The following is a 22736-nucleotide window of genomic DNA, read 5'->3' as shown; positions in this document are numbered from 1 at the left end:
GAAACAAGACCAATCATATTAAAGAATCTTACAATTGCGAAATTGCTTTGACTGCGTTCGAAAATATCACCCAAGTGCCCTTATATATAATCTTATCCTTGTTCGATGAACAATAAGGATAAAATGATATATGGGAATACTCGGATAATGTTTCCATTTTTATCACCAAATAAAGAAAGTTATTCACCACATCACCAGTAGACCTTAAAATCCCTAAAATGGTGAAAAATCACCAATAACAGCACTCTGGTCAGGAGACACAACGGTTACACAACGGTTGAATAATTAGTTAACGTAATTGGTTCTAAAGTTAGGGATTTAACAGTAAGGACCAATCATCGTTGACCGCTCACTAATCAGCTATATTTTCTGAACGCAGCCATGGTGTTCATGGCGTAATCATGGGCAGAATGTCGATTAGGGGCAAACATCGACCGATGAATTGATGTACGATTTTTTCTCTAAAAAATCGATTATTTTTTCGATCTTTTTAAAGTCGATTATTTCCTCTATCGATAGTTTTTTGCTTCGATGTTACTAGATTTTTATTTTTTTACTAGAAGTCTCACTTTGCTCGCCAGTTACAATTCCGAACCAGTGTAGTTCTAGTGCAGCACTAGTTCAGTTGAAAAGAACAAACCTTGGAGTCGATTCTGGGGGTCGATTGTATATCTCGAAACGGAATGAAAATTACAGAAATGAGTAAATTCACTAGACATTGACCAACGAAGTTATAAATATTCTAGTAAATTTGCTCACTTTTGTCATTTTCACTCTGTTTTGAGATACACAATCGACCCCCCTGTATCTCGAAGTGAAAATTACAAAAGTGAGCAAATATACTAGAATATTCGTAATTTCATTGGTCAGTGCCTAGTGAATGTGCTCACTTTTGTAATTTTCACTTCGAGATACAGGGGGGTCGATTGTGTATCTCAAAACAGAGTGAAAATGACAAAAGTGAGCAAATATACTAGAATATTCGTAATTTCATTGGTCAGTGCCTAGTGAATGTGCTCACTTTTGTAATTTTCACTTCGTTTCGAGATACAGAATTGACTCTCTTATATATAAGATTTTGGGTGCGGTCCATTAACCGCTACAAATGCTGCGCAGCGTTTCTCCCTCTTGTTCTATTCCTCGGATTCGAATGAAAAAAGAGAAAGTAAAAACGCTACAAAGCATTTGCAGCGCCCACTGGATTGTACTCATGAACTATATTGTACATGAACTATAGATTATAGATTTTCTGTGTTGGCAGTAAATTTCAGAAAGCAGCCTATGAAAGTACAAGCAATAATAAGTTTAATATATGAGTGTGTGTACTGGTGTGTACAGAAGCGTTGATACATTGTTGTGAAAAAATGTTGTCAACAACACCGAAGGATTCAGAGATGAAAGATGGAGAGAATAAAACTATGATTAAAATCGTAGAACGTCCGACGTTTATATTGAAAACTCGAGAAGGAGAAAATAGAGCAGTTTCTCCGAGTCAACGTAATGGACACAAGTATTGTACCATTACATTTATTTTAGTATTATACTTGACCTCTTTCCCAAAGAAATTTTTAAATAAGAATATAACATAATGTATATATATATCAAAAATTTTTAAGTAAATTTGATAAAAATACTTAATAAAATAAAATAATAATAAAATTTACTTGCATAAAATGTTTGGTTTGGTAACAATCAACAAACATTTTTTTTATTTAATTTTAAAACATACTTTACGACAACTTTACATTATATAGGTTTAAATATATTTCTATATGTATATATTTCTTATGTAGCATTTATTTAGAATACTATATATATATATATATATATATATATATATATATATATATATATATATATATATATATATATATATATATAAATTAATAGGAAAAAGGGCTAATTCAAGTTCAAGCACAGGATTAATAGTGCTATATACCATATGGGTAAAACCTTCCTTGTGTTAGGAAATAGAGCAATATTTATTGAACATGAATACTCAATATAATCAAACGTTTCGGCTCAATCATGAACCCTCTTCAGTGATATAAAAACTCAAGGTTTACAAAACAAACGCATTACAAGTAAAAGAATTAATTAAAGATCTGAATAAAATGACATGAATGTTATTTGCAGTATTATAGCTGACAAGACCGTTACCGGACTAATATTAAGAAGTTCAAATTAATACTAGGAAGTAGCTGTCATAACTATAAAAAAAACCATAAAATAAAATAAAAATTGATTAAAATATAATAAATAATTAAAACAGTCAATATAAAATACCTTTGTTGAGCTCGGCTAAAAGTAAAACGATCCTGTCAACGATAACATCGCCACGTCTAAGTAATAGAGATAATAACAGATTTATATACACGAGCATTAACATTGACAAATATTACAGTTGACAAATATTGCTTATTCTTGCACTAATAAATTATCAGGAATGATTTGTGTGCATAAAAACAGATTATCTCCTGGTTTCCATAATAACATTGTCTATAAATTGCAATGCAGTAGTTGTGAGGCGTCGTATGTTGGTCAAACTAGTAGAAGACTCTCTACGCGCATTGCTGAACATAGGAGAATAGCAAGGAGTTCTACAGTTGAGTTAACGGCCATACAGAAACACCGTTTGAGGAAAAACCATGATTTCAATTGGGATCATACCAAAGTTTTGCATGAGGAACGTTATTACTTGAAACGCCTGATATCAGAGAAATGATTTACATTAAATTTCAAAAGCATGGACTTAACTCTCAAAAGGACACAGAATATTTGGGTAAGGGCTACTGCGATTTATTATGAAAATAAAACTCTGTTTTGTTTGTTTCCTTCTCTTCCGCGAGTCGTCATCGCAATGTTAATGCTCGTGTATATAAATCTGTTATTATCTCTATTACTTAGACGTGGCGATGTTATCGTAGACAGGATCGTTTCACTTTTAGCCGAGCTCAACAAAGATATTTTATATTGACTGTTTTAATTATTTATTATATTTTAATCTTACCTATTTTTATTTTATTTTATAGTTTTTTTATAGTTATGACGGCTACTTCTTAGTATAAATTTGAACTTCTTAATATTAGTCCGGTAACGGCCTTGTCAGCTATAATACTGCGAATAACATTTATGTCATTCAGGTCTTTAATTAATGTTCAATAAATATTGCTCTATTTCCTAACACAAGGAAAATTTTACCCATATGGTACATAGCACTATTAATCCTGTGCTTGAACTCAAATTAGCCCTTTTTCCTATTATTTAATTGATATTATTGTTATTGAGTTCTTATTTTCTTTCTCTTACTATATATATCTAAATACTACTATTTAAATATCTATAATTCTCTTCAATAATATTCTATTTTTCTTAGTTTTTAGTTTATATATTATTAGCTACGTATGTATGATCATAGAATATATACAATTCAATAAATTATATATTATTTCTTTCTTTTAGGAAGGATATGGATGCAACAACAACAAAATCACAAGAAAGTAAGCAAACTGTATGTAACGAATATATAAGAATAATTAACAATGAATCTGAAGTATTCTCTAATATTATAACAAGATAGTATATATATATATATATTAAAAATTATACATTTCAGCAATTCGTATACTTTCTACATATCCTGAGATGATCAGTTGTATTAAATTCATGGATGAAAACATGCAGCTATGTGAAAATCCAATAGAATATCTATATGATCAACAAGACTTTCTTGTTGTTGGGTGCTTAGGTACACAAAGTGTTGGCAAATCAACAATCATGTCCCTATTAACATCTGAATATGCGTATGTAACATCACACTAATATATTGATATGTGTATATTTGATATACTGCTATATCTCTTGAACTTAATTTACTATTTTAAAAATCTTATATTTAGGCCGGACATTTTTCCAATTCAAGAATCGTCACATCACGAGAATGCTACAAATTGCACCACGGGGATAGATATATTTGTAACAAAAAATAGAGTAATATATCTGGATACACAGCCAATTCTTTCCATATCTGCATTTGATAATTCTGCGTCATCTTTCGATCAAAAAAAGAACACATCTGATTTTACAAATACTGAAACTAACTTGGAATTGCAGTCACTCCAGTTTATGGCATTTCTGTTCTCAGTATGTCATGTTATAATATTTGTACAAGATTGGTTCGGCGATCCAAATTTGGTGAGGTAATTAATTTGTATAATCTATTAACTGACTAGATGAAAGTATTTAATGATCTTTTTTGACAAAATAGCCACACACATTATGCTTTATATTTAATTCTATAATAAATAATTAGAATATCTTTAATATTTCTATATATATTGAAGATTTTTACAAACGGCAGAAATGTTAAAACCATCCTCAACAACCACCATGGATCAAGATTATGTAGAATATTATCCGCATCTTGTATTTTTACACAATAAGGCAGAACCACAAGATTTTATGCCCACATCTATTAAAAGAATTAAGGTACTTTATAAGTTTATATAAAAATATACATTTTAATATATATTTTATTTTAAAATATTAAAGTGTGTGTATGTGTGTGTATATTCTATTTGAAAGATCTTATCTGATGTGCTTAATGTATTTTCAGGATTTTTATAATAAAACGTTTTCTAGTTCAAGATTACAGACTCATAGTGGTATAGATATGAGTCAGGATTCGACGGAAAATGGTTTAAACTTATTTTTGATACCATCAAATTTGAATAGGAACAAAGAAGGTAAGAAGTGTAAACAATTAAAGGATATATAAGTTTGCTAGAATATTTACAGACAAATGTGTGCTGATATTACAGAAGACATATTTTTTGGTGAAAGTGAAAAATCGCTCATAAACAAATTACGACAAAAGATACACGGAGTAACTAGAAACCCAATGACACCATCTGTATTAACGGAGAAAAACTGGTAAGAATTGAACAATATTCAATGATAGCACACACATAAATCATTTGAATAATATATAGATTATATGTGTTTGTGTATATATATAGTACATGTTCTTATACATATATATGTATATTCGTAGGTATCATTATGTTTCAAAAGTCATGGAGGCAATAAAAAAGAGCCATTTGTCTTCTGAATATGGAAGATTGATGCCTTAAACTTAAAGGAACAATGTAATAAAACAAAAATATACGATTTATTTGCTTTATTGCTTTGTTTTTAATAAATTATAACATTAAATTAAGATATTTAATGCACAGTTATAGTACAGAAATAAATTCTCTTAAGAATAATCCCCACACAGTATTCTTGTTAATTATTTTTAAGAATAGTATCCCAAAAATAAGTAGAAATTGCGTGAAATATTTCTCCATTTAGCTTGTAATTTTTATATAATATTCTCTCTTAAATTTCTATCATTTTTGTATTTGTGAATTTTTTCCACTACAGTTTCGTCCCGTGCATTTACGTGTCTTTTTGAAGTAAAAAAAAAGGTAAAATCAGCTCCCTTTAAGGCTATCGTCTTTGAATTTTTTTCGCTTATGAATAATCTTCTTGCTCACTATAAGTTTGCGACATGGTTGCCATTTGTGCAACAACTTGTAACTGCTGCCATTGCTGGTGTTCCACGGCTGCTTGCTCCTCTCGTGCTTTAGCAAACAAAGCCTGTTGTTGTCGAAACAATTCCTCCTCTGGAATTCCGAGATTTTCCAATCTAGTACTTTGACGTCTCCTCTTAGCAGCCACCGCTTTACAATCTCGCAATACAGCTTCCGCTTCCGCGTTGTAATCCCCGAAACCTAATTTCTCTAGCGCTTGCAATACGTGTTCCGCATTTATAGTTTTCTTCTGCTGTTGATTGCAAATCTCATTCGCTTCAGAAGATAAAAGATGAATGAATTCAGTACAACAATTAAGAATGAGCTCTCTAGATTCTGTCCTCACTCGTACGTGAGGCAAAATCTCTTTGATCATTTTATTTATTGATGCACGAGGAAGAGTGAGCTCGTCATCGTCAATCGGAGACATCGCACCCGAGGCCATTTGGTTACTAGAACATTAAATAAAAAACAAAAATTACCAAATAATCAGAATCAATGTTATTACGAACTTAGGATATATGATGTATACGAAATATAAATGTGTTGATAAATTTGTATTATTTTCTTCTTCAAGAAAAATAATTCCAATAATTTTGTTGTCATATAATTTGAATTAATAGCTATTAATTACTAACAATTGTAAAAAAATTTTTTAATTTGTAAGTTTTAATTATTTAATTAAGTTTTAATTTTTAATTTATAAAGTTATTTACAACAACGTTTCTACGCCATTATTCTGATAAAATTGCAGAATTGATGTACGATTAAACAGATAAGAGCAATCCAGATAACATTTAGAGATAGGATTTATCTGTACATTGCGTTCAAGTCAAGTGAGAAGGAATTCCACTATCACAAGAGGAAGTGTTCTTAGTTAAGCAGTTAGAATATAACTTGACAGAACATAAAAATCATGTGATACTCAAGTTATTTGTCTAATAGTCATATTATAAAATGAAATGTTCTCGCAATGCAAATGGATCTTAATATACAACACCATAGTTATTATATTGCTTTTACATTCTACTACATGTGTAACAGATTCAAAGAATGTGGTAAAATTCGCCGGGATTGTAAAAAATATTGTAGTATATGCTGTGGAGGATGAAAATTCTTTTCAAAGTAACAGTACAACAAAATCATTAAAACTGAATGTGTCCTGGATGCCACCAGATGAGGGAAGACAACCTTCTTGGTACAGGTGCATTATTTAACTTTTTAATATATAATAGTAATAAATTATAAAGATATATCTTATAAAATCTATAATCTTATAAAATTATAGATATATCTTATAGATATATAATCCGTATATCTATATATCCAGATATATCTAGAAAGATATTATAAATAAGTATATATTTTAAACAGCTTATGTGTATATATATATGTGCATTCTCCTGCAGAATTGTAGTTACAAGTATACCAAAGAATAAATCAGAATGTAAAGAAGGTTCTGCATTCTATATCATACAGAATATAACTCAACTTAGTTTGTTAGTGCCAAAAGAATTAAACAGCATGCCAGAGAGTATACAAATTCATCCAAATTGTACATATAAGATACAAGTACATGCTTATCCAAGAGTTAAACCTGAAGGAAAATTATCAGAGGTAACTAAGCATACATTAAACTTAATACTACAAATAAGAAAAGACTGACATCACATGTAAGTATAATATCATATTCACAAAATGTGATATTGTGTGTGTACAGGTCATTTACACGGTTCCAGAATGTGTAGGGCGTAAGTGCTGCGCGGGAGCAAAAGACACTTTGCCAATTCCAACAGTGGAAGCAATTCAAATGACGGGGAAAGTAATTATAAATTGGTATGTTAGATCAAATTCTAACGTTCATTCCTATGCGATTAGGTAAGATTTTTTGTCTTGTCTGTTTATTTAAGTTTGTTTTACTCTTTTGTTAAATTTTTCAAAATATGCAATATTCCAGCATTGGCACACCATTATTCACGTCGAACGCAGGACACTCGGTGTATAATATCACACGTATAAGTAACGTAACTTCTACAATAAATACTTTTACTTGGAATTCAAGACTTCACAATCAGTATATACAAGAAAAAAATAGTTACAAGATATTTGTAGAGGCAATAGATCACCGAGGTTGTTTGGGAACTCGAGGAGATTTTACTATCAACACGACGTCCTATGGAAATATCATAGTAATATAACTTTTATTTCGGTAGAGAATTGTGCGATGCATTGTGTGATGCAAAATATTTATGTTGCAGTGGATATTTATTGGTGTTATTATTTGTATTACAATATTAGGATTTGTCAGTCAGTATTTTGTTTCACTGTACAATAAGAATGATCAATATCAACTTCTACAGCTGCCCAGAATTTTACGGTAAAATATCAATTTATTTGTAATTTTCCTACATAATTTATATATCAATAGTACTGTTAAAGTACTAGTTTAAAACTTTTATCTTTAAACAGAAGGAGACAAACAATGTCTGAACTTTCTGACTGCAAACTACAATGGCCTGAAGTAAGTGGAAGAAAATTGAAAATAGATACTTCTCAAAAATCTCTTAAAGTTAGTATAATTCTCAATAAAACTTAATATTTTCTATTCTAGGAGACATGTTGCAAAGTATATGAAAACAATAATGAATTCGAAATCTCATATAAATGCATAAGTCTCCAGCATGAATTAGGAAAAGGACAGTTTGGTAGAGTATATCTTGGCACTTTAAACAATAATATGGATACATTGGTAGCTGTTAAGATGTCACAGTGTTCTGATACAACCAATGAGCCTGAAGCCCGACGTCAGCTATTAGAAGAAATTGAAACAATGAAAACAGCTGGCCCTCATCCATATCTAGTGGGCCTTATAGGCTATTGCACTTCTCCTGATGATCCTATATGTATACTTTTAGAGTATATGGAAGGTGGAAATTTGCTTGCATATTTGCATTCCAGAAGAAAGATGGAGCCAAATGTAATACCTCTATGCAACTTTGAGAAGCCTGTTTCTAGATATGTAAACATTATTAAGGAAGACAGATTCAAAGATGAAGATTTACACTATAAAATTGAGAAGCAGCAGTTTGTAGAATTTGCACTCAATATTGCAAAAGGAATGGAACATTTAGAATCTAAGGGAATTACACATAGGGATTTAGCAGCAAGAAATATCCTTCTTACTTTGGATCTGACGCCGAAGGTAACTGACCCTATATCACAATACATATACATGTGTGTATATATATGTATATACATGTGTATATATATGTATATACACACACACACACACACATATATATATATATATATATATATATATATATTATAACATTTCTTAATTCTATTAAATTTATAGATTTCTGATTTTGGCTTGTCACGAAATGGAATATATGTGATAAATAATACAGGCAAAGTTCATCAACTTCCAATACGTTGGATGTCACCAGAAGCTGTACGTGATCATATTTTCTCTTCCAAAAGTGATGTGTGGTCATTTGGCATTGTTCTCTGGGAAATTGGAACTTTAGGTTCATTTCCATATCCTAACATAAAGGATGAGGACTTGCTACATTATTTAACACAGGACAAATGTCGTCTAACCTGTCCTGACACTATTTCTTATGACATATATGAGATCATGTGCTCTTGTTGGAAAACTGCGCCACAGGGAAGACCCAGTTTTGCACAACTTGTTTTAGACCTGCAAATACTAAAAGAATCCTTATATTCTGTACATGATGCGAGTAATCCTTGTTACATGTTACTATCACAATAGTTTTAAAGTATTTATAGAATTGTATTTATCTTTACATGCAATATACAAAATCAAAGTACAATCTAACAACTCTTAGGATAGGTTATGAAATGTCTCATACCAGATGTAACCAATTTATATAAATTCATGCGACAGAACTTGTTTTTATGTGATAAAACAATGAAAATTAATAATGAGAATACACATATTGCTTGCAAGAAGATATGGCCTTGCCAGAGAACAGCATATTGAATTAGAATAGTGCCCACATCTGAGAACACAGTGAACACTTTGTAACAAGGTTATAGTTAAAAAGAAAAAAAAAATCTTATTTTAATTACTTTAAAATATCTGCGAAAGAACATTAAAATATATTTGGCTTCAATTCGAACAATTGTACAGTTGGGTGAGACTCAACAAAGAATGCGGTTAAATTGATACTGTTATTTAAAAGCTTGTATTTAACACGTGTTTTTGCCAGCATTCGTCGATTGTCTAAACACATAAAAATGCCAAAATAACTCAGAGGCATTATTTTCCTATATATTAAAGAAGCAATTAGGTTGGCTTTACTTACGCCTTTCAGCAATGGCGAATAAACATTTACTTACGTTATTCAATAAAACGTAATAAAAACTGCGATATAATTGCTAATTTTGATGTTATACTCGTAATTATGTGCTCGTAATACCGCTGCAAAAGTTCGAACTCTGCGATATGAAAACAACTATTTTACTTATATGCGTAGTATGAACCAGGGTTGGGCAGGGTTGGGACATTTGATAAATTCTAGGGTTTTTTACATTATAAGTGTTATATATGTATATTACGTAAAATATGTAAGAACGTAATTTACATGTATAAAATATCTAATACCCGGTTTTGCTAAAGCCCGTATCAGACTACGGATTAAGATTGAGATTGAATTGAAAATTAGCCAATCAGAGCAAAATTCACTAAGCTCAAGTTTGGTGAACTTTGCTCTGATTGGCCAATTTTCAATTCAATCTCAATCTTAATCCATAGTCTGATACGTCGCTATGAAGCTAATCCGATTACTGCTGAGACAGCTTTTACTAAAATCTGATTAAGCTAGGGAATTTTTTGAAATGGGTCGATTGAGTACCACTGTTCAGTCGGATTTCCAATCCGACAACTTATCGTACCCATAAGATTTACAACTTCAATAGTGCTGCCAATTCACAGATTTAATGTTCTGCTACCCAGGGGTTTTCGTTGGTACCAACATATTCCCCATCTAGTTTTCGGCATAATGTCGCGTAACCAGCAAGCCAAAACGTCAAAATGCTCCGAAACACCATATAAACCAATCACACTTCTTCTTTAAATGTTCCGAAGCATTAGTAGCTTCAAGTGGATCGTGTCTACATGTCGATGAAATGATCCTGTTTTCGTGAAATTGGCTGCGTTCAGCAGAAAAAGCTGCTTTGCAACTGTTGTAAAATTCGTGAATCTGATTGATACATGCTTTTGGATTCAACCAAAATTAAAAGCATACTCTAATCAGATTCACGAATTTTACAACAGTTGCAAAGCAACTTTCTCTACTGAACGCAGCCATTGGCTACGTATTATGTCGGCAGGTTCGCTGTAATCGCGAGACTAAAAACCGAAGTGTTCACATTTCTCTGATCGTTATAAATAACTCATGGCAGTTTCTTCATGGCTCATAGAATGCCATTTTAGATGAAATTGCGCGCAATTTGCCGTGACGTACGCTAGTGTTTGTGAGAAAGATACATCTCCGTGCACGCATTTTTACATAAATTTGGTCCAGCTATTGGGGGTGAGTAAAAATCGGAATAAGATGTTAGACGTTATAGCAATTAATTATTCAAGTCTAATGGAGTCCGTTAAGATATTTACGTTTTTTTTTTCTCCAGCAATGGAGGATTCTGGTATGCGTTATTAACCAAAGCAGATCTAATGGATCGCGCTCCCTTCTCTCTGAAGACGTAAGATATGGAGGAATATCACGCGCTGGTAGCTTTTCGATTTAGTGTTTTCGACGATACACACACGGCACGTTGAAACGTTTTTAATAGAGAGCGATATCTTGTACTGTTATCAAGTAGCAGTTATAGACTTACGCGAGAGAGAGAGAGCAACTGGTTGAGTGCTGCAGTGACTGCTAAACTGATTACGTTTCCTCGAAACGCTGGTCTGTTGTTAGCTCATTCTTGGATAACATTGATTGCAATTATCTTATTATAATTATTTTGCCAGAGATATTAATAACAATGACTTTTATATGCTTTTTGCTAATTGTGTATATATATATATATACATATATATATACACATATATAAAAAAGTAATGTATAATATGCATGAAGTAAGATTCATTTTTATTTCAGATTGAGAAAGATTCTATAGTGATCTGACGATTTTTGTGAGAATGTTTGGGCAAACTGGAAATGCGTCGTTCAGTATGTTACATTGGATATACAGATAAATATTATTTGTACAATATTGAGAAAATAGAGAATTTTGTTAAAGTTTGTCTTTCTTTCAGGTGGATTTAATACAGCAACACAAAACAGTCCATTTGGTCAATCCGCATTTGGTAAACCCATTACTACAACAAGTTTTGGTAGTGGTGCAACATCTGTCTTTGGTAGTGGTACTTCACTCTTTAATTCTAAGCCTACAGGTTCTACCACAGGTGGCTTGTTTGGCAATACTACAACGCCACCAGCATTTAGACAGCCAACTAGTACCCAACCATCTTTCGGAGGTAGCAATTTATGAACTGTTTCATTTGCATGTACCAAGTAAAAGAAAAAAGTATTTTATGTACTTACTCAAGCGCTCATGCATCTGAAACAACTTTAGTTACTTTTCATGAAAACAAATTGGTTTCAGGAATTACTCCAAAAATTTTATTGCATAATTTAACTTTTGAGGATTCTAAATTTTTTTTATTAAATGAATTAAATTAATAATCAGCAAAAATAGGCATGACTAAAAAATATAAAGTTTATAAGATGATAATATTTGCGATATATTGTCGGACTGACTTGTTTCTTCTCATTGCAGGCTTTGGAACAACAAATACAAGCACTAATCTCTTTGGCACCCAGCAGAATGCGACAAATCTTTTCGGTTCAAGCTCTGGAACATCAGCATTCGGTCAAGCAAATAAGCCTGGTGGCTTCAGCTTTGGCACGACGTCTGGAACCAATCTCTTTGGGCAACCGCAACAACCGGCGCAACAAACTACTCCATTTGGTCAACAGAATACTACTACAAATACAAATCTTTTTGGTACAAATACAGGTAAACTACAAGCATAATTAGTTCACCTTTGATTAGTTATCAACTAAACATCAGTTGATAATACCAAACAAGCTTATAAAACCTTCAGAAGTTGGGTTATTTTGTAATTCCTCTGTATTAGGCTTTGTCAACAGCAATACTACCACTACAGTACCAATGGGCACTGTTGTGAAATTCACACCTGTCGTTACAACCGACTCTATGTCCAAGAATGGAATATCGCATAGTATTTCGGCACGTCACTGTTGCATCGTGGCTATGAAGGAATATGAATCAAAATCGTACGAGGAATTACGTTTTGAGGATTATCAAGTGGGAAGAAAAGGTTTAGTTTTGTTTGAAAATAGTATGGTATACAAGGTGTCTGATGCAAATTGTTCCATACCTCGTGTACATATAGATTAGGTCAAATGAAACACAAAATTCCATTTGCAAACAATCATGTAAAAGTTTTTTTTTTAATTAAAGAAGTACTCAATTACCATGTGCGGCAAATGAGCTGTAATAGCGACTGTGTTCATGTGCTTGTAGAGTAAGTTAAAATAAACAAAAGGTCCTTTATAATTTTGCAAATAATTATGTAGGTTTTTGAATTATTAATTAAAGAAGATTAGCGAATAATTGCGTGTGATAATGCACTAATATTCTTTAATTAATAACTAAAAATCTACATTATTATTTGAATAATAATAGAGGACCTTTTTGTTGTAATTTGACCTAATCTAGAAACGTACGACAGCAGGTGTTGCTATCACAACTCATCTGCTGTATCGTGCCAATTTTTTTTAATTAATAACCAAAAATTTTACAAAATGGTTTGCAAAATTGATATTCAATTTAACGAAGTACAAGACATTTTGCATCAACCTCTATGTAATGTCGGATTTAACGTCATAAAATAACGGGTGGAGAACTGATCATTCCGTCTGTGATAGGTCCACAAAATACTGGACTCTTTGGAACACCGGCGCAGCCATCGCCATTCGGCAATACAACTGCTGGTACTAGCACAGCTGGTACAGGTAAGACATGATATAAAAAATTACACACAGACAGTTCTGTGCAATTAACACGTTCACCATCGGCGTCACATGTGTGATACACTGATTTTTTACTCAAGTTCATTTTTACTAAACATTTTTAATTTTAATATGTTAACATGTATAACAATGACGTTTATCTTTACATATTTTTCCATATAAACAAAGTTTTACACAGTTTTACAATTGAAAATAAATGTTATGTGGTTTGTTGAGAGAATTCTCTAAATAAATCGTGAACGTGTTAATGTTGTTTATTTATATTGCACAATAGTCCCACAATACTCTTCTACATTTGTTTAAATCGGAAAACATTACATTTATTTCGTTTGTTGTAGCATTTGGATCGATGACTGGCGGATTTGGCACCACTAGTCAGTCTGGATCGACTGGATTATTCGGAAAACCCATCAGTAATTTTGGAACACCAGCGACTACAACCAATAGCTTTGCATTCAATTCCACACCCAGCACGAATCTGTTTGGCACCAATTCTCAGGCGAAACCCTTCGGCAGTAAGTTACATTTGTATTTTAGTATATATCATTACAAGTCTCAAATCTCAGCATTGAATATTTCATATAATTTTCGCATACACTTTAATGCGAATCATGATTATTGGAAAAATTGAAGATATTTTCCGATACATTCTCATAAGCATAAACGATACGATACTCACTTTTTTTAGAAGTATGCCATTCGGATCAATTGCGATCCACCATCCTATCTATATTACTTTAGCAGAAAATAATTAGTTTTATTTTACGTACTTCTATACAGCAGCTGCACCAACGCCGCTTTTTGCAACCAGTAACACTAACCAAACTGCCGGCACAGGTTTTGGTGGCATTAATACCGGACAAAGTACTGGTTTTGGATCGGCATTCGGCTCAACGCAACCGAATCAGGTAATGTATAGCATTGTGCGATATATGCGAGAATAAAAATTATCATAACACTTTGATTACAGAGCATCGGACTATTTAGCCAGAACAAGTCTGCCTTTAATATCCCATCGACGTCGACAAGTACTGGTTTTACTGGCTTCGGTCAAACAGCGTCGAATAATAGCACTACACCGTTATTTGGTAATAAAACAACCACCACAGGATTTGGAACAACATCTACGTTCGGTACAGCCGCACCTTCGGCGTTCGGAACCAACACGGGTTTCAATTCGGGTCAAAATACTGGATCCTCATTGTTCAACTCGTCCTTCAAACCAGCTGGACAAACGTCGGGATTCTCTTTTGGGAACACGTCCACATCTTCAACTGGACTTGGTAAGTTTATTTCTTTTAAATTGTGAAGATTTTAAATAATGAATATACGATTAACTCATTAGTGTTTCGATGTTATGCAGGTACGAATACTGGTTTGAATCTGGGTGGCGGCACCTCCTTATTTGGACAACAAAAACCAGGCAGTCTGTTCGGAAATACCGGAAGTAACACCACATTCAACAATCCTGGATCTTTTGGAACCTCTACTTTTGGAACAAATTCCAATATGATGTCTGGAATAGGAGCAGGCTTGCTTAATGGAGGGTAATGCGATATCCATATTCATTATGAATTTTATTAGCTTAGCTAATTAGAAGCATAATTTACTTTTCTTTCATAATTGTTTGTAATAGACGGAATAAATTTATACATTAATATGTATAATTTATATAATGTTTTAGGATGGCATCAAATCAAGGGAAAACTGATTCAGTACCAGTACATCAGCAGATCTTAGCCCTCGTTTCAGCACCATTCGGTAATTCACCGTTGTTGAAGAATCTTCTACCGGTAAGTATCTCGTTCATTTAGAATGTTGCACATAACAAACGCAAGTGTCACACAAATACATTACTGTCGTATTGTCAGGCATCTGGAAAAACTGAAGAGCTGCTGAAACCTATAAATCCAACATCGAAAATGTTGAACAGTCCACAGTATAAAGTCACCGCCAACAACAGGTGTCCTAAAATTAAGACAAGAGCAGTTAGTACAGTACAGTTGTCCAAGGTAATTTTAATAAGTTATTAAAAACATTTTTTTTTTATTCATGTGATATAAAGTGTAACCTTAATATCTTCGCACACAACAGATATGTAATTTTTATTAGACAATCAAGAAACATCTCGCGTTAATATATATTATATCTAAATAGCAATCCTTCATGAGAGAGATACTAGAGTATATTCTATATTTTATAAGTCTATACGTCATAAGTACGAACATTATTTTTATGAAATATTCTTTTTCCACAGAAATCCTTGTTCGACGGTTTAGAAGAGGAAGATCCTCTGCTAGCTGAAGCTTTCCAACCTCGGCCAAATGCAAAGCGTTTAGTGCTGCGACCGAAATCAGCAACAAATTCCTCGATTCAGTCTTCTACCGAAAATGGAGCTATAACGAAATCCAGTGGCCCAGACGACAATAGAGCAGATGTGTCAAATGAATATAGCAACAGTATCGAAGTTACCAACAAAGAAAATCATAACCAAGATAACAATCGACTCGCAAACGATCGACGGTCATCTACATCTTGGTAAGATAACAATGTCTTTGTTTCTGTCCTGATTAATTTCTGATAAACGTTATCGCAATCTTTTGAAAAAAATATAAACGCAACGTAGCTTTCATTGATTTTTATTGATCTTTATCTGTAGGTTGAAATCGACAATTCCACGGAAAAACAAAGTCCCGGACGACGATTTGGAGGGACAACGATCGCCATTCTGCGGAACGAACGTGAACGAAGAAATGAATAACACGGTAGCTGAACTAAGACCGCAACATAATACGCTGAATTCAACGCATTCGGATACGTTCAATTCGATTGAAATGCCGCACAATTCTTCCACTCTTGGTGACAAGAGCTCCGCGAATCTTACTGTGCAGAATACAGGTACATATTTTCAATACAACTTATTGCATACTAGCTCTATGTCTCTAATTTTAAGATACTTGCATTTGTGACTAAGAGTAGATACGAAACCACCTTAGTATCGTTTTTCAAATGTTCATTCGTTTGCGTGTGTTTTACAGACTCGAGTCAAGATGCAGACGAGAACTCATTTTCGATGCTGCAGCCCAACTGGACCATGAACATGGCTAAAGTTACTCTGCGCCGAGCAGGTTACTATACCATCCCACCGATCGACAAATTAGACGATTATGTTTGCGGCGAAACGTGCAATGTGCCGAACTTCACTGTTGGCCGCGAAGGCTACGGGAACGTGTATTTCCCAGATTCGTTCGATGTGTACGGCTTGAATTTGGATGAAATCGGTAAGTTCTAAAAGTACATGTTAATTTTAACTTTAACATACGCATATTATTATCATTAACGTAACGTGTTATATGTCTTTCTTTAACTATATAATTGACGAATAAGTGTCTTATTGCGATCAATGATCGCGATAAGATGACTGATATATTTATGTTCGTTAACTAAATTTCATTTGTAACTAATTATATTTGTTCTTACAGTTCACTTCCGGCACAAAGAGGTGATCATTTACCCAGACGACGACAAAAAACCGCCAGTTGGGCAAGGTTTAAATCGCAAGGCGCAAGTCACATTAGACAAAGTGTGGCCGCATGACAAGTCGCTGCACGAGCCGATCACGGATCCGCAGCGACTCGCCGCAATGAATTACGAGGGAAAGCTGCGCCGAGTGTCTGCGAAGCACGACACCCGCTTCCTCGAGTATCGGCCGGAAACCGGTTCATGGGTCTTCAAGGTCGATCACTTTTCCAAGTACGGCCTCAGTGACTCGGACGAGGATGACAGTCAGGTACCGTCGGCCTCGGAAACGAAGAAATTGAAGGGCTTACCTGTGCCTCCGCAGAAGAGTGTTAACGCTGGAAAAACCGATCTCTCAACGACCATGAACAAAGACGCAGTAAACGAAGGTACAGCGAAGATAGGGAGCGACAAGCACCCGGAAATCGAAAGCAATTATCTAAGGGAGACTCCGATGGGCCGTATGTTCGCTTCCCGCGACTACAATTACGAGAAGCAAACGACCGTCAGCCCGGTCGGCGAAAACGCTCGAGTCGCTGGTACAGACAGCCACAAGTTGCAGCTCATGAAGGCGAGCTTCTTCGACACCAACGACGACGACGACATAGTCCACAGCGAGTTGAACGGCGGCATACTTCCATCCGTACGCAAAACTCTGATCCGTTACTTTCCCAGTACTGAAACTCCTGAAGCCAAGAGGGATGAGGCGTATAACGTGACCTTACGCTCCAGTTTCACCATGAACGAGATGTCGCCATTTTATGCGAGTCAAGAGGACGAGCTCTACGCGTTGAGCAAGGTCAAGCCATCACAGCCATTGCACATCAGCAGTGCAAAGACCGCCATCGATCATCGGGAGCTGCCGCCGGTTGTCGATAGAGCGATCCTACCGCCGGTTGTCGATAGAACGATTCTACCGCCGGTGATCTCACCGGTGACCAGTATACTGAAGTATCATTTTGAGGTAGTGCCACTCAAGGAGTCCCGATTGAACAAGTTGCAATTCCGCTGTGTCGCCGATACTGGAGTACAAATGGGCAGGATGTTTCGGCCAAGTTGGGGAGTTGGTCTGACATTGTTATCACTGAGTACTCAGGATCAAGCGACTAAGGTACAGTTGCAGAGCGCCTTCAGTCAACTAAGCAGTTACGTTTCCGGTCGTCTAGCCGATGACATTACTTCGACCGCGATCGTGCAACGGCTTCAGATTCTGGGTGGCGATGAGGACGATATTAAAACGTTCAAAGACAGCATAGACCGTCATCTGAGGATCCAATTGGACCATTGCGTGATCGGCCAAGATGGCGACTGTCCTATTTTCGACGTGTCATTGGATACCACCATCGAAGCCTTACGATTGCACTGCACCTTGGCTCAAGAGCTCGCGCAGAAAGAACAAGGGGAAGTGAACGAAGACATGAACGATGAGCAAGCATACCGACCCAGTGCTGAGCGTTCGTTTCGTCAATATGCAAGTATCGTGTGGAAGTTGTGCGTGGCACTGTGGGGTGACTTGTTCAATCAAGAGTCCGTCGTCGAGGAGGGAGACCATCACAACGTAATGGCGAGAAGAGAGGCCATAGGCGAGTGGCTGAAGAATGTGGTGCAGAAGACGGTCGAGCAGGAAATTAGGAGCGTCGACGGCGACAATTCTCATGAGAAGATTATTTTGTCGTTATTGTCTGCTTGCAAGCTGGAGGATGCCTGCCAATTTGCGCGCAAAGCCGGCGACCATTGTCTGGCGTTGCTGATGGCGCAGCTGCGCAGCGGGATGCCCACGAAGGAGCTGATCAAGCAGCAGTTAGCTCTGTGGCAAAAGACCGATGTGGACAAGAATCTTACGGTCGAGCGACTCAAGCTTTTCATGATAGTGGCGGGCGAGCCGTTGATCAGCAGCAAACACGGCACCATCAATGTGTGCGAAGACCTCGACTGGAAACGAGCTTTCGCCATTCATCTTTGGTATCTGTCGTCGCCAACCTGTTCGATCACGGACGTGCTCGACCTCTATGAGACGTCCTTCAATACGACGGAGAGCGAGGTGTACGCGGCGGCGCCCGAGCCCGAATACAGAGGCAGCGATTACGACGCCGAGATAAGTAACGGCAGACGGATATATGATCTTTGCTATCATCTTTTGAAGTTATACTGCACCGGGATTCACGATCTGGGGGAGCTGCTGAATCCGCTATCATACACCGCTAATCCGCTGGATTACAGGCTGAGGTAACTTTACGTTGACGACGACATTCGCGTGTGCTTTTCAGTCGTATATATAGTTAATCTTACAAGCGCAATGAAAGGGATGGGGCAACGAAATCGAGTATATGACTCGAGTGTAGGATGTAGCCAGAGCTGTATGCGTCTGCTACAGATAGAACGACGTACCGCCGTAAGAGTTTCTCGCTGATGTACAATTGTTTCTCTTTGTTCGCGACAGTTGGTTAATACAACAGTTAGTCACGGGTTTGGGTTACACGCACTTGGCTGACCATGTGTTCGCGTTGACGCATACAAACTTCGCCACGCAATTGGAGGCGCACGGTCTATGGCATTGGGCGATTTTCGTGATGTTGCATCTACGTGACTCGGCTAGAAGACGAGCCGCCGTGCAAGATCTGCTGTTGCGCCACGTAGAGATAGACGACACCTTAGAGTATGCGCAACGTGAGCAATTTCTGAAGGAGGAACTCGGTATATCGTCGGTCTGGATTCACCAAGCTAAAGCCATTAAGAGTAGAATCAATAAGAGGTATTTGACAGATATCCAAAATATATACATATTATTAAAAGAAATCTTCTTTATCTGTACAAGGAAGCAAAGCATCAAATGTTTAACTAATTTTGTTCTCAATAGAATACTTCTATATCGCGATAAAATAATAATTTTTATACTGCGAACGTGTGTGTGTTAACTTTATTATTTTTTCGCGTATAGCTTTCGTAGACTTTTAATTTAGCGAATTTAATTGTAGATTTCTCTGATAGCCTTTATTTTATTTTCACATATTTCTTCCCGCGCTACGACGATATGTAAAAGTTAAAAAGTAAAATTGGGAGTAAAGAAAATATCTTTATTCTGAACTTTCTTTTATTGGTGAAAGTATCTCTAAGTGCGACTTGTAGGCCTTCTGATTGGCTTTCAGTCACATTTTTATCAGAGGCATTTTTATCAACAAAAGAAGAATAAACACTTTTGTGCTGCTTATCATAGTACGAAACTCATTATCTATGCAGATATGGCGAAGCGGCTTGGTATTATATACAGGCGGAACAATGGAATCAGGCTCATGAGATCATTATAGAGCACTTGGCAGCTGATGCTATAATAAACGGTATCATTTGCCTCTTTTATTGCCGTATATATTGTGAAGAATTTTTCGGAATATATTTTATTAACTTTTTTTTTCTTTCAGAAAATTATGAATATTTAAGATCTTTGCTGAGCCCATTAGTACCAGCTGAGTATAGTAGCACAATTAGTGGTTGGGCGCATCAAGGTCAGCTTCTGTGGGAATATATGGAAGTAACTAGTGAAATACAAAGCCTGCACACGTCCGATTTCTGTGGAATAACGTATCAACTGGAAGCGCTGAAGCCGCGATTGACATCTCTATGTCTCAACATCGATCAGTTTCCATGTCCAACCGCTAAACATAGGTATATACAATTACGAATCTGACGCGATAGTGATGGTCTTCGATGTGGCTTTGTCTTGAGTTTCGTGACTACGCCAATGCAAGTTCCATGGCACATTCTTTCAGATTGTGCCAGGCTGAAATCGCGAAGAGGACGCTGCACTTGGTTAGAAATCTGCTGATACTGCAGAAGAATGACAGTAGATCCGTCTCGAAGTTATTAGTCCGTCTAATATCACAGCTACCCTTGCCTGAGGATTATGCGCAACAAGAACTTCGACCTATCGTTAATATGCGTGTGACAGAAGTGATGTCGCAGTGAATATCACAAACATACATCACATATATATGTATACACACTTAAGTTATGGATTGCATGAATCGTTGAAAAGTTTTTACATTGTTAATTGCGACAGAAAAGCCGATTTTTTTTTATTTTATTGTTTGTTTCCACAAGTTATAATTGCTCACGTAAAGCAGACAACATGAGGCTTGATAAAGTGTAGAACATACGTAAACAGCGAACGAGTTGTATCTGCGTGCTAGCGATTCGTACAGTAGATATATAAAGTTGAAAAATTATTAAACGGACACTTCGCAAAATATTAAACATGTGATATACTATTTAAGTGTTTCTTACATTTTTATCGATTCGCACAAAATTATCTGGAGATTTAAGAAATAATTGTGTAAACGAGTGCTATGTAACCGAGGATTAATACCGGTATAATTTTGCCGAAATAAGGTTTAAATTAACAGGTAAATCCAACACATACACATATTAGTTTTTATGTTAACGATTTTATTCGAGTGTAAATGAAGTACGATGTTTGGCGATGCGCAGAATTCTATTTCTAGAGATCATACCGGTGTCAATCGTTGGATATAACTAACAACTGGATGTAACTCAACTGTAATGGATTATCAGTTGCGAAGAAAAGGCAGTAGAGGGACTTAAATGAGAAATTCTTCTGTGTATACAATTCTGTGAACTTTTTTTTCTAATGTAGAATATACTGTTAGTGGCACAATTTGCATTGAACATTTTACGAAACGTATTGATGCACAATTGGATGTTCTATAGTGGATAAAAAAAGATATTTGCTACAATGTGACCTTATTCTCTCAGTATATTAACACCAATAAAAACTATATTATATTCTGGCAGAAGCTGGTGTAAAGGAATATTTTTCTCTCTTGATGTAAATCGATTCTAGGAAAAAGAAAGCGTGCAAATGCTTCTTTTACCCACTATATATGCGCAAATCTACTTATTCACACCATATTGTACGACGCACGTCATATGATATGTGTAAAATCCCTATCTCTCTTGCATTCCGATCGTTCTGTTATGTTTGTAATTTCTTTTCATGTTGACGAAGATTAAGTACTGGCGAATGTGTAATTAGTAAGTGTAAAAAAATAGTTTATCCAAATAATATAAAATATGATAGATTTGTATATTGTATTAGTGTCAGCATATAAATATTCAAAGTGAAGGTATATTTTATAGGTTCGTGTTGAGAAAGAAAGAGAGAGAGAGACGTGATACTGCATACAACACAAAGTTTTTTGTTGAATAGATATTACTACAGAAGGAACTGAATACAGTAGTAGGGTTATGTTTGAGAAACGGAGACATGCGTTATATATAAGGGATATTTGTATAAACAAAACTGAATTTTCACTCTTTTAAAGTTGAAATAAATAAATACTATATATTCTCATATATTTAATTTTCAGGCGCAAAAAAATCCGCAGATTCTCACGTCAGTCGTCGTTCATTTAGCTCTGCTTAGGATAGAGACGAAATTGCAATATCGCCTTCATTTCATCGATCAAATTGGTTTATTAGTCTGACGACGTAAATTTATAAGATGTAAAGCAGAGTCTACACGCGCATCGATTAT

The 22736-nt window shown here is 35.3% G+C and overlaps 4 protein-coding genes across 12 annotated transcripts; 3 read left to right on the top strand and 1 right to left on the bottom strand.

The window, feature by feature from the left end:
- Positions 1-1248: 1248 nt before the first annotated feature.
- On the top strand, positions 1249-5182 carry LOC116842526 (protein SMG9). Of its 3 annotated transcripts, none has more exons than XM_032811870.1 (8): positions 1249-1510; positions 3463-3500; positions 3617-3803; positions 3900-4199; positions 4344-4488; positions 4616-4745; positions 4821-4932; positions 5054-5182. In XM_032811870.1, exons 1-8 carry the CDS (start codon positions 1365-1367, stop codon positions 5130-5132), a joined length of 1137 nt encoding a protein of 378 aa, XP_032667761.1. In that variant the 5' UTR covers positions 1249-1364; the 3' UTR covers positions 5133-5182. The 3 variants fall into 3 exon arrangements, with proteins under 3 accessions (XP_032667761.1, XP_032667763.1, XP_032667762.1); XM_032811872.1 differs by having other exon boundaries at positions 1411-1510; positions 3463-3511; XM_032811871.1 differs by lacking the exon at positions 1249-1510 and adding an exon at positions 2728-2782.
- Positions 5165-10099, bottom strand: LOC116842528 (protein Dr1). Of its 3 annotated transcripts, none has more exons than XM_032811876.1 (2): positions 9942-10099; positions 5165-6025 (listed from the first exon to the last, which is right to left on the bottom strand). In XM_032811876.1, exon 2 carries the CDS (start codon positions 6016-6018, stop codon positions 5515-5517), a length of 504 nt encoding a protein of 167 aa, XP_032667767.1. In that variant the 5' UTR covers positions 6019-6025; positions 9942-10099; the 3' UTR covers positions 5165-5514. The 3 variants fall into 3 exon arrangements, with proteins under 3 accessions (XP_032667767.1, XP_032667768.1, XP_032667769.1); XM_032811877.1 differs by having other exon boundaries at positions 9908-10077; XM_032811878.1 differs by lacking the exon at positions 9942-10099 and adding an exon at positions 9672-9879.
- On the top strand, positions 6158-9651 carry LOC116842524 (fibroblast growth factor receptor-like). Of its 2 annotated transcripts, none has more exons than XM_032811867.1 (8): positions 6158-6777; positions 6983-7190; positions 7294-7451; positions 7531-7762; positions 7832-7950; positions 8043-8094; positions 8185-8775; positions 8932-9649. In XM_032811867.1, the coding sequence occupies exons 1-8, from the start codon at positions 6536-6538 to the stop codon at positions 9349-9351; spliced, it is 2022 nt and encodes a 673-aa protein (XP_032667758.1). In that variant the 5' UTR covers positions 6158-6535; the 3' UTR covers positions 9352-9649. The 2 variants fall into 2 exon arrangements, with proteins under 2 accessions (XP_032667758.1, XP_032667759.1); XM_032811868.1 differs by having other exon boundaries at positions 6627-6771; positions 8932-9651.
- Positions 10100-10973: 874 nt separating the features above from the next.
- Positions 10974-22555, top strand: LOC116842384 (nuclear pore complex protein Nup98-Nup96). Of its 4 annotated transcripts, none has more exons than XM_032811523.1 (21): positions 10974-11137; positions 11235-11512; positions 11708-11779; positions 11866-12087; positions 12390-12629; positions 12751-12954; positions 13565-13651; positions 14008-14184; positions 14450-14577; positions 14640-14952; positions 15033-15216; positions 15354-15462; positions 15541-15681; positions 15927-16207; positions 16329-16567; positions 16708-16950; positions 17152-19414; positions 19629-19940; positions 20426-20523; positions 20605-20848; positions 20932-22555. In XM_032811523.1, the coding sequence occupies exons 3-21, from the start codon at positions 11749-11751 to the stop codon at positions 21146-21148; spliced, it is 5733 nt and encodes a 1910-aa protein (XP_032667414.1). In that variant the 5' UTR covers positions 10974-11137; positions 11235-11512; positions 11708-11748; the 3' UTR covers positions 21149-22555. The 4 variants fall into 4 exon arrangements, with proteins under 4 accessions (XP_032667414.1, XP_032667417.1, XP_032667415.1 ...); XM_032811526.1 differs by having other exon boundaries at positions 20953-21148; XM_032811524.1 differs by having other exon boundaries at positions 11000-11137; positions 11210-11512.
- The last annotated feature ends 181 nt before the right edge of the window (positions 22556-22736 follow it).

This window comes from Odontomachus brunneus, unplaced genomic scaffold, assembly GCF_010583005.1.
Source record: "Odontomachus brunneus isolate Ranch 3 - 2012 unplaced genomic scaffold, Obru_v1 Obru_scaffold_025, whole genome shotgun sequence".
NCBI classification, from domain to species: domain Eukaryota; kingdom Metazoa; phylum Arthropoda; class Insecta; order Hymenoptera; family Formicidae; genus Odontomachus; species Odontomachus brunneus.
Note: the sequence above shows the minus strand (reverse complement) of the source record. Positions and strands in the feature narration are given on the sequence as shown.

Excerpts from the sequence above, each read along its gene's own strand:
- LOC116842526 (XM_032811870.1), top strand. The coding sequence starts at position 1,365 with ATGTTGTCAACAACACCGAAGGATTCAGAGATGAAAGATGGAGAGAAT. Across the intron at positions 3,501-3,616 it reads AACAACAAAATCACAAGAAA|CAATTCGTATACTTTCTACA; the intron begins GTAAGCAAACTG and ends TATACATTTCAG. Across the intron at positions 4,489-4,615 it reads CATCTATTAAAAGAATTAAG|GATTTTTATAATAAAACGTT; the intron begins GTACTTTATAAG and ends ATGTATTTTCAG.
- LOC116842528 (XM_032811876.1), bottom strand. The coding sequence starts at position 6,018 with ATGGCCTCGGGTGCGATGTCTCCGATTGACGATGACGAGCTCACTCTT.
- LOC116842524 (XM_032811867.1), top strand. The coding sequence starts at position 6,536 with ATGTTCTCGCAATGCAAATGGATCTTAATATACAACACCATAGTTATT. Across the intron at positions 7,452-7,530 it reads GTTCATTCCTATGCGATTAG|CATTGGCACACCATTATTCA; the intron begins GTAAGATTTTTT and ends GCAATATTCCAG. Across the intron at positions 8,776-8,931 it reads CTTTGGATCTGACGCCGAAG|ATTTCTGATTTTGGCTTGTC; the intron begins GTAACTGACCCT and ends TTAAATTTATAG.
- LOC116842384 (XM_032811523.1), top strand. The coding sequence starts at position 11,749 with ATGTTTGGGCAAACTGGAAATGCGTCGTTCA. Across the intron at positions 12,630-12,750 it reads TCTTTTTGGTACAAATACAG|GCTTTGTCAACAGCAATACT; the intron begins GTAAACTACAAG and ends CCTCTGTATTAG. Across the intron at positions 16,951-17,151 it reads CTTGAATTTGGATGAAATCG|TTCACTTCCGGCACAAAGAG; the intron begins GTAAGTTCTAAA and ends TTGTTCTTACAG.